Raw genomic sequence first — 13,159 nt, 5'->3', positions numbered from 1 at the left:
GTAATTGAAGCCGCGGACTTTAAGGCCTTTTCCAGTTTCAGGTGATCTTCTCTGATCGGTGAGCTATCGAGATCTGCACTCACGATCGTACCTTCGCTCCCCTTTTCGCTCTCAGCCGGCGATGATGTAGTGGACCATGGTCCTTAGGAGTCTGTACTTTCGCCCATCTGATCCAGGTCTGTTTCTGAAAGGCCGTATCTTGAACTAGGGCTTACTGATCTTAGCTTGGGTATAGCTTTAGGTTTCGATTCTAAGGACCCCCCTTCTTGTTGGCCATGTTTATATACATACAGTATACTGTAACAGTCCCTCTCGGGTTGAATAAATACAGGATATCTCAGGATAATAAGCAAATAATATGAAAAATAACACCGCTGCTAGCGGAGCTCCACTTCAGACGTCAATCTCTCGCATCAGACGAGACTAACTCTAATCAGTAGTATCTAAATGTTGTATGTTGAATAAAGGCGTTAGTAAATGTAGATTATTTTGCCTTCAGAATTAATAACTGGTTTCAAAAGTTGTGTGAAAAAGTACTGTGCCTGGGTGTGAGCAAACATGATCCTGGAAGCAAATAAGAAGATGCCGAATACGTACCTAACTTCAGCCTTGTGTTCAATACAGACTCAAGGGTAGATTCTGTTAAACAGTAATAATTACCACCAAGTCCTTTCGCAAACATATTGTGCGGAAAGCAATATATAGTGCCGTTTAAACGCAGATGTGTCTCCTAGCCACTTGTCTTTACACTCCATTACTCTGCTGGCCCTTGAGTTCCTGTTTCTTGCCCCGCCCATTTCCTCTGAAGATTACGTGAACAACCAATATAGTTCACACGCAGAACTGATATAGCTCATACACAGAGTTGCGATAGGGTGCGTACGCATAACCAATATGTTTCATACGCTAAACCGACATAGTGCACACATACAACCAATAGAGCTCAAGTGCAAAATCGACAGGTTTACCCACATGAACCCAGTATAAGACGTGCATGAAACCAATATAGTGCATATGCAAATCCATTGTTAGACCAACGCAGAACACAAGCCAATATAGTCCATATGCAAAACGATAACATGCAAGCGTAAACCAATGCAGTTCTCTCACAAACCAATAACAAATCTTACTGGATCCAGTGATATACACATGCAAATCAATATAGTTCATATGCAAAGCAGTGGTATGCACTTACAAACGGATATAGTTCACGCACAAACTGATAATATACTGAAACGAACCAATATAGTTCATATGAATGAAACCAGTATTTTACGCACGCAAACCAATTAAGTATGCACGCAAACCGATAGTAAATATTCATAAACCAATAGTGTTCACACGTAAACCAATAGATTACACACAGAAATATATGATTTATGGCCTGTTTGGCCCCTCATATATCGTGTTCAGTTCTGACAGGAGAGCGTTCCCCGTGTGGGGAGAAAAGCACATGGCTGTGATATCTCTGGCAATCAGCAGCTACCCTCTAAAACGCATGGAGCTCTGATCTCTCTCTCAAAAATGTCAAAAGTTACTCCATAACAATCTGTAGATGATAATGTCTGTTGAACAAACAGGTATCGCTAGCTAAGCTGAGGCAATGTGCACTCCAACACGTGGTGAGACGTAGACTAACTTGAACAGAGACTGGCGAGTGAATGAGGAAGGCTCCACCCCTTTGTTCTCGTCCCACATCCACTCTCTTATATTTGCATAAATACATCGGTACCGAGAGAGAGAGAGAGACATATGCGCGAGCGAGTGAGAGAGTTAAGGAGAGAGAGATGCGCACGAGAGAGAAGAACCATCAGCTCAGTTATGCTTACATGACGCTCAGCAGACAAAGTGTATCCATACTACTTGTATTACAAGACATCGCTTGTTTTATCAAGTCAAAATTAATAAAAAAAATTTAGCTCGTCTTGCAAAACACTCGTAAACCAAGTTACTTGCAAACTGAGGTTCCACTTGTATATATTATTTATCAGTGTTATTTGTTAGGAAAGTTGATTTTAATGTTGATATTTTTGGGGGTGTGGAACGGATTAACTGGATTTCCATTATTTTCAATGGGGAAGTTTGTTCTAGATACGAGAAATTCGCTATACAAGCTCAGTGCTGGAATGAATTAAACTCGTATCTCGAGGTTCCACTGTGTGTGTATATATATATATATATATATATATATACAGTGATCCCTCGCTATATCGTGCTTCGACTTTCGCGGCTTCACTCTATCGTGGATTTTAAATGTAAGCATATCTAAATATATATCACAGATTTTTCGCTGGTTCGCAGATTTCTGCGGACAGTGGGTCTTTCAATGTATGTTACATGCTTCCTCAGTTTGTTTGCCCAGTTGATTTCATACAAGGGACGCTATTGGCGGATGGCTGAGAAGCTACCCAATCAGAGCGTGTATTACATATTAAATAAAACTCCTCAATGATGTACGATATGCTTCCCGTGTGTTACTTTGCACACTTAAAAGCTCTAACAGCCCATATTGATTTTTCATTGTTTGCTTTTCACTGTCTCTCACTCTCTCTGAGAAATAAAGGTAGATACTTATCCATCATGCAATACCATCAGGGAGGCGTATGATTGGCCCCATTATCTGCTCCTGACGGAGAGGGTGTGAGCAGAGGGGCTGTTTGCACAGTGGCTGTTTGCTTAGAAGATCCGGACGCGCCTGTAAAAAAATGCTGAAAGGCTACCTTCACATTGATCCCTTCATTGCGCCGCTTTATCGTGGTGCTTGCATACTTAAAAGCACAACAGCCCTATTGGTTTTTGATTGTTTACTTTACTCTCTCTCTCTGACATTCTCCGCTCCTGATGCGCACCTTGAAGTGGAAGATATGTTTGCATTCTTTTAATTGTGAGAAAGAACTGTCATCTCTGTCTTGTCATGGAGCAAAGTTTAAACATGTGACTAAAGGGTGTTATTTCATGTCTAGAGGGCTATAAAAATGTTAAAAAAAACCTATTTAGGAGGTCATAAACAGGTTTTCAATGCTCTAACTGCGAAAATATTAGATGTATAAATAAAGAATCCTACTTCTTGGAAATTCATTTATCTGTCTGGAGCGGATCAACCGCTATAAACGAGGGTTTACTGTATAACTGTGCGGAGAATATTTCTAAACAGTGTGGGAGAGTTTCTAAGAGCTTAAAATATATAAAAAATAACCATACAAACATGGTTTCTACTTTGCGAATTTTCACCTATCGCGGGGGGTTCTGTAACGCAACCCTCGCGATCGAGGAGGGATTACTGTGTAATATATATATATATATATATATATATATATATATACTAATACAAGGCAAAGCCCTCACTCACTCATTACTAATTCTCCAACTTCCCGTGTAGGTAGAAGGCTGAAATTTGGCAGGCTTATTCCTTACAGCTTACTTACAAAAGTTAAGCAGGTTTCATTTCGAAATTCTACACGTAGCGGTCATAGCGGTCGACAACGTCCGGCATGTTGAACTTTCTTATTTATGGCCCCATCTTCACGAAATTTGGTAGGTGGCTTCCCTGCGCTAACCAAAATCGATGTGTGTACTTATTTCGGTGGTATGACGCCACTGTCGGCCGCCATATTGAATTTTCCAAACGTCACTAATTGTTCAACTTCCCGTGTAGGTAGAAGGCTGAAATTTGGCAGGCCCATTCCTTACAGCTTACTTAAAAAAGTTAAGCAGGTTTCATTTTGAAATTCTACGTGTAACGGTCATAACGATCAACAACATCCGCCATATTGAACTTTCGTATTCATGGCCCCATCTTCACGAAATTTGGTAGGCGGCTTCCCTGCGCTAACCGAAACCAATGTACATACTTATTTCAGTGGTATGATGCCACTATCAGCTGCCATATTGAACTTTCCAACGTCACTAATTCTCCAACTTCCCGTGTAGGTAGAAGGCTGAAATTTGGTACTTATTTCGGTGGTATGATTCGGCTGCCATATTGAACTTTTAACGGAAACCGATGTCCGTACTTATTTCGTTGATATGACACCACTGTCGGCCGCCATATTGAACTTTTTAACAGTCTTTGTTACTTATGGGCCCATCTTCAAGAAATTTGGTACTCGGATTCCCAACGCTAACTGAATCCTACTTACGTACATATATACGTCCATAGCCTGCAGCTCGATTACCTTGTGAGGCGGCGTTGGGTCCCTCATCCCAATGCCTCCCACGTTGTTGGCTGCCTGCCTGTATAAGGCCGTCCATCTCTCCAGTCTCTACATTCCCTTCCTTGCTTCGCCACGGGATTCACGTCTCCCTGCTGATAACTACAGCCTTTTTATTTAATCCACGGCTTCTCCGCTATTTTATTGTTCATTTATTACGATTATAGTTATTGTGTAGGTATTTTAGACTTACTTTACATTGTTCAAGTACCCATTTCCTTTATCATTCCAACCGTACCCGCATTAACATGTCTATCGAGGTGATCACCATCGATCAAAGAACTGTCACTTACCGAGTGGTTTCAATGCCCGGAGATGGCACCTATCTTTTCCATTCTCTTTGTTACATATTGCACAGCCATAACAGGCTCACTCTTGATATCTGGAGAAACATTGTGCCTTATGTATTGAATGACTGGGACAGTATCAAAAGGTGGACTGATGACGGTACAGGAGATAATTATACTACACAGGAGCACTATAAGAGTGAAATGATTAAGCCCTTCACCTATGCATCTGCATGTGAGTTGATGGCTGCCGCTGAATTGTTCGGTTGTCACTTTCAAGTGTACCGAAATGGCCAAATATTTTACACCTTTCAACAACCGCCAGTGCCTCTTAACTCTTTTAGGGCGGATGTTGACGTTTGTCGACAGGAGGGGTTGAGGGCGATAATCAGCTGTTAATGGCGACAAATCTCACTGTCACGTCACAGGCATTCCCTCTGTGCTTGGAGGAATGCTTGACTCATTGACTCGGCAGCTAATCCTAGCGTGAGTTGAGAAATGTAAACAATGGCAAGATGGCATCGACATGTGGCGAGGGAGCGAAGCGAGTGCAGAAAAGAAAACACTTGGCAGACAATGTTTTGTGCATTATCGCGGAGCTGGACTCTGATTTTTCAGAATCGGATTTTATTGACAGTGATCAGGAGATCGAGCAAGAGAGTGAGAATCCGGCATCAGCTGATCAAACACCAGCCGATGCCGCAGCAGTGGATCTGCTGCCAGTTGAGCGCCTTCGCGCAGCCGATGCATCTATGGCAATGTTTGCGTGGGATAAATACACAGACATTGATCCGTTGAGAGCCGATCTGGCTACTGGACTTCACAAGACGGCATGGCTTGCTGTTGGACACGACAGATCACCAGCTGCTGTACTTCAGGCTGCTCTCTCCTGATGCTGCTTTTCAGCTACCGTCAGACGAGACAAACAGGTAGGCAGAGAAATTTTTTGAATCGTGGGCTGCGTTTGCATCGCATTCTCGTTTTTCAAAGTGTAAACCCACAACAAAAGACGAGATGAAGCGTGCTGTGGTATTACAAATAGAGATGGGACAGAACTGGTGATATAAATTCAGGGAGCATTGGTCCAAACGTGCTTTGTCCCCTGGTGTCTTTGGACAGGTTATGCAGCATGGTGATAGGTACGTGCTGCTGCAAAGTTTTATTCACTTCTGTAATAAACAGAAGCAAATCCCATGGGGTGAGCCAGGCTATAATGCCATGCATAAAGTTCATAAAGTTTCAGAAGATGAAAAGAGGTGACAATACGGTTTTCATGTGGGCAGAAAACTTGGTGCCAGTGGAATGGCACAATGGCAAAAGGGTGACTTGTCCCTCTACAGTACACACTAATAATATATGTGAGAAAGTGCAGTAACAGACAATTGAAAAGTAGGCACCAAAGCAACACGTATTGTAAGCAGTGCAATGTGGCAATGACTGAAATTGGCTGCTTTGAGCAAGATCAGACTTTGCAGGACTTTGCTGTGTAAAATGTATGTGAAATCATAGAGTATGCCGGCTCATACAACATGCAAGACAGTAACATTTGTCAAAAGTAAATATTTTTGTTGATTTGATATGTTAAACAATTGCTTTGTGTTCTTTTTTAAAAAATGTTAGTTTTTGGAAAAATATTCAGCCCTGGGAGATAAGAAATAAAAAAAAAATTAGCCCTAAAAGAGTTAAACATCTTAGATTGACAGGTGACAATTTCAGTAGTGGACACTTTGATGTTTATAAATGTTTAAACTCTCAAAAGCTGGATGTGAAGTTATCGATGAAACCGGTTGTATGCTTACAACGCTTGACAGATGGCGAATGTCTCTTCAACACAAGTACTACAAATACTGTCGTAATTGAAACAAACCATGAAACTCAAACCGATTATGACAGCAGCAATCCAAGCTGTGAAATTTGAAACAAGATTACTGTTCACATGGCCAACTGTACTTGCATGCTTAAGAGTAAGCTCAGCGCACAGCTTGGTCATATTACAACTGGAGGGCCGAACTCACAATGTGGTATACAAAGAGATCCTTATCAAATAATTATTGGTATATTTTCCCTCAGTTTAAAAAGGTTTAGTTTTCTACTTAATAAAACTTTTAAGGCAGTACTTCGCCGCTGCGAAGCGTTGGTATTTTGATTGATATATATATATATATATATATATATATATAGATATAGATATAGATAGATAGATAGATAGATATATATCTAGATATAGATAGATATATATAGATATAGATATACAGATATATAGATATATATATATATATATAATGTGTGTGTTTGTATGTATGTGTATATATATATATATATATATATATATATATATATATATATATATATATATATATATATATATATATATATATGTGTGTGTGTATATGTTTTTGTTTTCTATGACTGTTACCCTGGTGAACCAGAACCTTCTTTTATTGGACCCTTGACTCTAACATCCCTTGTCATGAGTGTGAATTGTTCCTGTCTTGCCACTTTAGCAGCCGTATTACTCCATGCATCTCAATGGAAATCCTTAGAGCTTGCCAACCTGGTTGATATTGTTCTTTTAATTCTTCTAGCCTGATCAGGCTGTGTTGTTCGTTTTCTATTAGTTATCTTCTTTTTGTTTTAACCCTTAATTCATAAGCCAGTTTTATTTATTTATTTTTTTGGGGTTTTGTCCCTTATTGGGTGTATTTGGGGGATTGAGTGTTTGGGTTACAGTATTCTCTTATTTGAGTTGCCTTTAGGTTTCTTGTGCACACATTTTGATTCAATAAAAAATGATAACAAAATAATGATGGTTTCTCTTTGTAAAGTTTGAACATTTTACCTGGCATTAAATTTTTAGCAACCTTTTAATTTTTATATTTAGGTATTTACAGTCTGTCATTTTTCACACAAACATTGTATATTTTAAATGTGTAAAAATTACACCTTTGAGATTTAACAGAAGATAGTCCACTTCGGTTAGCGGTCCTTACTTTTAAAAAACTATGCTGCTTTTCTTTATGTCCTTCCTAGGTCAAACGTGACTAGATAACAATATATTGCTTTTTTAGACTACAACAACACTTATTGAAAAAGTAGCAAAGATGCTGGAAAAAAAAATAAATCTTAAAATCTAATTTAATTCTATAGAGCCCCCAACATGTGCACATCCCCACTATTATTACGTGATATTTTCAAAATGTACAGCACAACTTTATGTGAAACGAATCTGAGGATTTTGGCTAGTTTTCCTAGATTTATTTATTTATTTAAAGTAGAAGAGTTAGTTAGATGGAAGAAACATTTTTTGATGTATAGTAGTGAGAGACTCCCTGATTAGCAGTTTAACCATCATCCCCCCCTTCAGATATTGAACCTAGTTTCTTATTATGTTCTGTAACTTGAAAATGTAGATTTTCACTTAACCAGTTAATTGGAAAAAAAGAGAAAATGCATATTAAATACAAAACTTTACTGTGTATTGTTTCTTAATTTGCAGAATTCCCTTTACATGAGTTTGTTAGGTTTAAAAACTAATATAAGTGACTTCACTTCAAGTATAATGTTTAACTTGAAATGTTTAAATTGATTTCTTTCTTTGATTGAGGTTTATGAGATATTTTATTTATATATAAAATTCTTATATTCTTTGATTTGTTAGTTCCACAATGACATTTGGATTAAACGATACATTTCTTTTCTTACCATACTGTGCACCTATTTTAGTTACTTTCCAAAAATATATTTTATGTTTCCCTTTTATTTAAGGCTAAGTATGTGTGTGTTTCAAAGTTGAATTAAAGAATCAAATTAATTATTTCTGACACAGTTTACATTGTCTAGATGATTAATTTTACGTATGCGCTATTCTGCTTGTCTGCAGGGATATGAAGATATTTCGAAGAGTTACAAGGGAATCCGTAGAGTGCGAGGAGATAATTATTGTGCTCTCAGAGCTACATTGTATCAGACACTGATTAGAAGTGATGACCTTCCCATTTGGCTTCAGGGAGAGGACATTTTACAGGTATAAATAATGTCATTTTTATATGTATTCTGGAGTTCATTCATCATTCTAAAATCAGATTTATGTTATGTACCCTAAACGAAACCTGTCGTTTTAGTCTGAAAAATGAAACCATTACAAATTATTAACACATGCATAAAGCTATTTTTGCATGCAGATTTACAAATCTTTTAGTTTGCTTATTTTATTTTAAGAAAAAAATGTGTGTATTTCTCCATTTTGTAACAGTCTAGAAATGTTGGTATTAAGGTTCTTTTTGACTTTTATTTAATATAACCATATCCAGATCTGATTAACGGATATGTTTACAAAAATGCTATATATGTATTTGCCACATAAAATTGTGTTCTAAATTTAATCACATGACAAACATGATTGGTGTTGTATTTATTGTTTTGTGGTAGCATTTTGCTGTGGGAGATAAGCAACAATGAATTTTATCATACACATAAAAATAATATGAACTTGAAAAATCCCAGACTCTGGAAAAATCTTCTCCTCTAGAAAGGAGGTAAATAAGCAGTCTAGCAGAATGGGCTACATAACACACAAACTTGCTTGGTCCTGCAACTAGCATGCTATCTAAGGGGGCACTGAGATCACTCTACTGAAGCAGACCAATGTTACAGACTTTCTGATGTAAGTTCAAAACTCTGCATGAGTTGGGTTAGCATTATTGAAAACTCTGAGGGAGCAAAGATGCATGAAATGAAAGCAACACAGAAGTTGGTGGGTATGGGATTAAACTCTACAGAAGTGGGTGGGAGTGAAAAATAACTTTAACAAAAGTAGTGTAGAGTACAGTAGTTTATATAGTTCTGGGAGGTTAAGTGTCTTGCTAAACATCAAGAGGGTGGAGACGGAACCAGCGACATTGTATTTTACAGTGAAACTGCTCAGTTAATGTACCATACTGTGCACCTATTTTAGTTACTTTTCAGCAGCATATGACTTGGAATTCTGTTAATTAGAATCTTTTAACTACTTTACCAAAAGGAATTTAAAAGAAATATATTATGTAATTGAATTGATCAAATCTGCACAAGTATGTAGTCTCAGCTGCATATGATTAAAGCTTTATCTTGTTTTACAATTTAAATAATGTTAATTAAATACAGCAATAATTTACATTATAATGTGCCAAGAACAAAGGGAAACATTTTAAGAGTGCTGAACAATTTGGGACAGTCCTGTTTTGATTACAGTGCCATTAGCATTTACTAACAGTTTAATCATGTTCAGGCTTAAGATCAAATTAATATGTAATGTATCATTGAAAAGTTAATTTATTTTAGTAATTCAATTCAAAAAGTAGAACTCATATAGATTCATTACAACACAGAGTGATTATATTTTAAGCATTTATTTCTTTTCATTTTACTGATGATATCCTAATTTATTGAGATGCACCTGTATAAATACTTATATCACTTCAAAATAGAAAGATAAGTTAATCAGAGATGACTAATGTAAAAGTATCCCTGGAAATACCTCCAGTTGTTTTATTAGACAGCTGACACATTTTAGTAGTCTATAACAGGGCTGCATCAGTGGGTTTAAGTGGTCACCACATTACACCTCATCATAGTACAGCAAAGCCTGTAAGATTGCAAACCAATTTAAGTGAACTTTTAAGTGGCAAAATACTTTTTAAAAAAGATATGTGCATCTTATGAAAACATAAAAAATGTATTATTACTTCTAGGGCCGCAACGATTAGTCGACGTAATCGACGATGTCGACTACAAAAAACCACATTGGTTTTTGTAACTGCAATGCACTACATGAACGTCTGGGTGCAGTATCGTTTGTCAAGACTGCACATAGTCCTACCAATGAAGAAGAACGTCTGAGGAGAAAAAGAATAATGTAGAGGAAAATAAATGTGGTTGCAATGGTGAGTCGGACAGAGGAGGGGGAAGGAGATGGAAAAAATTGAGATGGAAACTTTGTAAAGTGTGGGAGCACTTCACCGAAAAAGAAAAAAAAGTTGAATGCAGATTATGCAAAGCGGAGCTTTCTTTTCACGGAAACCACCAGGATTCATGAGCATCTGAAACGCAAGCATCCTGGAGCTGTGATGCAGCTGTCTCTTGAGAATTTATGCTTGAGCTGTTAGTTAGTTAGTTAGGGTCAGATCAGGAGGGGAGGGAGTGCGTGAACGAGACTGAGAAAATAAAAGTCAAAAAAGCTAACTTTTATAAGTAACAAATTTATACCCGATCTGTTCATTTTCAAATAATATTGCATTAGTGTGATGATGTTTTCTGATTGGTACTATTCAGGTCATACAATGATTTCTTCAAAAGGTCACATATATTTCTCTCTTTCTTTTTTTTTTTCTCCCCGGTGCTGCGCGCTGACACCAGAAGGTGTGAGCTTATTCTGTGCCAGCAGGAGCACGCAGGAGGTTGGTTGCTTGTGCTATAACAAGCTTGACCTGGCAGTAATCAAAGCACATGTATGGGGTCCACTGAGAAAAGAAGAGCGTTCATGGCTCAACTTGCAGAGGAACATTCTTTTCTTTGCATGTCCTGGAGTCCTGTGCAGACTGGGCACGATCGGGGTGGGGGTTGGTTTAACGCTGTCACTGTTGCATCCGTGCCACAATGCTTTCTGAAATGTACTATAAGGTTATAAAATAAATAATTCCAAATATCATATATACCTGTTTCTCCGTTTTTTTGTCAGTGCGGCTTTGGCATCATTGGCCATAAGGCGCACACTGATTCAGCGTAAGCAGGAACACTGAATAAAAAAAATCAAGTGACAATGACATACAAATAAGGCAGATTCACCAGCATTTGTGTGTCAGCTTTTATCCATCCAGATCAGAGAATTTCCAGTTCGATTGTCTCAAAACACCACTCACATCTACAGTTATTCTTCAGATTCAGATAAAAAGTCAGATCCCTGAGTGGCGGGGTGGGGGGATGGACGGTGGGGCGGTAGTATGTATCGTGATCATGACTGAGAGAATAAAAGTTAAAAAAAAAAAAACGGTAACTTTTACAGGTAATATGCAGTGGCTGTTACAGATGCAAATCAAATGTATGTGTTTATTGTATAATATTAACAATAAGAGCAACTCAGTACACAAAACGGTAAATATACAAGGCAGTCAGGATTGAACCGGGGAACTTTTGATTATAAGTCAGCAATTCCTACAGCTGCACCGTGGAAGCTATTGTATCATCCTTGAACCTTTTATGAAAGTGTGTATTTGATCTTTGCACATCAGGCTTCACACATTATATAGTTTATGTCTACATTTTCTCATTTATTACTAAAATATAAAAAACATTCCAGTTTTAACAATGTGTTTTTTGGTTAAATTAAATGCACTTTTTTATTTAAAGACTACGTGCACTTTAGTTTGTATTGTTTAATGTATTTATTCTTTATTGTGTTGGTCACACTAATATAAAAACAACTGATTTTCTAATTCATATGTTTCACTGGTTGTTATTTTAATTTGATTATAATTAATTTTAATTGTGTTAATGCAGAGACATTAGGGTGAAATTCACAGGTTGACAGACATGAGTAGGTGAGGTAAGACATGCACTGGAGCCCAGAACAGGTTGTGCAACCACAGGTCGCAGGCATCAAAATAGTCAGTCATGAAATAATCGTGACTAATTGAAAAATTGAACGATTAGTCGACTACCAAAATAATCGTTAGTTGCAGCCCTAATCACAGCAAATCACATTCTGTGAGATGTAGACTGAAAGCAGAATAAAGAAATGTTTATAATTTTTAACCTTGATCCATTCTATGTGATGAACGGCAGGCATGGGCTAGCATTTTTGTTGGGATGGTTCCTAGTTCCTTACCTAACAAGAAAGGAGGGGGTTTTATTGACTTAGCTGGGAGGTTGGCAGCAGATACCAATATGAAAATAAAAACTGGTGTCCTGTAGGGGCTAGATTAATTATTCAGCCTGTCCGAGAGTGTAGGCCCTTCTAAAAGGCTGGAATTTGTGTTTGGAATTTGACAAGAAAACTGTTGGATGGTATTTTGTTATAATAAACCATTTATGTAAAACCAGGACTGTAAAGTTGCCTCTTTGGTTTGGTTCTCTATGGTGCCCTCTGCAGATCACATTTGTTATTAGAGCATATAGGGCACTTCATGCAACAAATTGGTGACTATTCTGTACTAATTGAGTGTTCAGATATGAAAATATTTTACTTTCAAATAATATAATTAATGCACTCAAGAATCAAAAGTATGCAATAATTGTGCACATTAACTTGTGTCTGACAGCAAACCACTAGACTGGTTGTAAAAGGAGAAAGCAGTTTCCTGAAGTGTGACAAATTTCTAGATAGGACTTGTTATAACTGAAGTGGAAATGTTACGTAAAGCAATCAAATACAATGGTTCCATTGAAGGGATAGAATGCCATAGTAATCCTTGTATTATAGAAGGGCTGTTTTAGGTGCATGTTTCCTCTTCAACTTTGTCATATTCAGGGTGAAATCCTCAGTAATTACGCTTGTTACTAAACTTCCTCCTTACCATAGGTAGCCTTAAAATCTGCATGTATGTGTATCTTATCATACTTTTATTTTTATTTATAATTGGGAAGAAAGACTTACAGTGTAGCAGGTGTACCCTATGCAAATATACT

General features: G+C 37.5%; 1 protein-coding gene across 3 annotated transcripts in view; it reads left to right on the top strand.

Moving 5' to 3' along the window:
• Positions 1 to 13,159, top strand: part of otulinb (OTU deubiquitinase with linear linkage specificity b) — a 140,948-nt gene that overhangs the window by 92,438 nt on the left and 35,351 nt on the right. For all 3 annotated transcript variants that reach the window (XM_039754880.1, XM_039754883.1, XM_039754881.1), the window contains one exon: positions 8,379 to 8,522. In XM_039754880.1, coding sequence (XP_039610814.1) covers positions 8,379 to 8,522 — 144 coding nt within the window. The remainder of the gene's footprint in view (positions 1 to 8,378; positions 8,523 to 13,159) is intronic.

The sequence above is a fragment of the Polypterus senegalus genome, chromosome 5 (genome assembly GCF_016835505.1).
Source record: "Polypterus senegalus isolate Bchr_013 chromosome 5, ASM1683550v1, whole genome shotgun sequence".
NCBI classification, from domain to species: domain Eukaryota; kingdom Metazoa; phylum Chordata; class Cladistia; order Polypteriformes; family Polypteridae; genus Polypterus; species Polypterus senegalus.
This window is presented reverse-complemented; position numbering and strand designations above follow the sequence as displayed.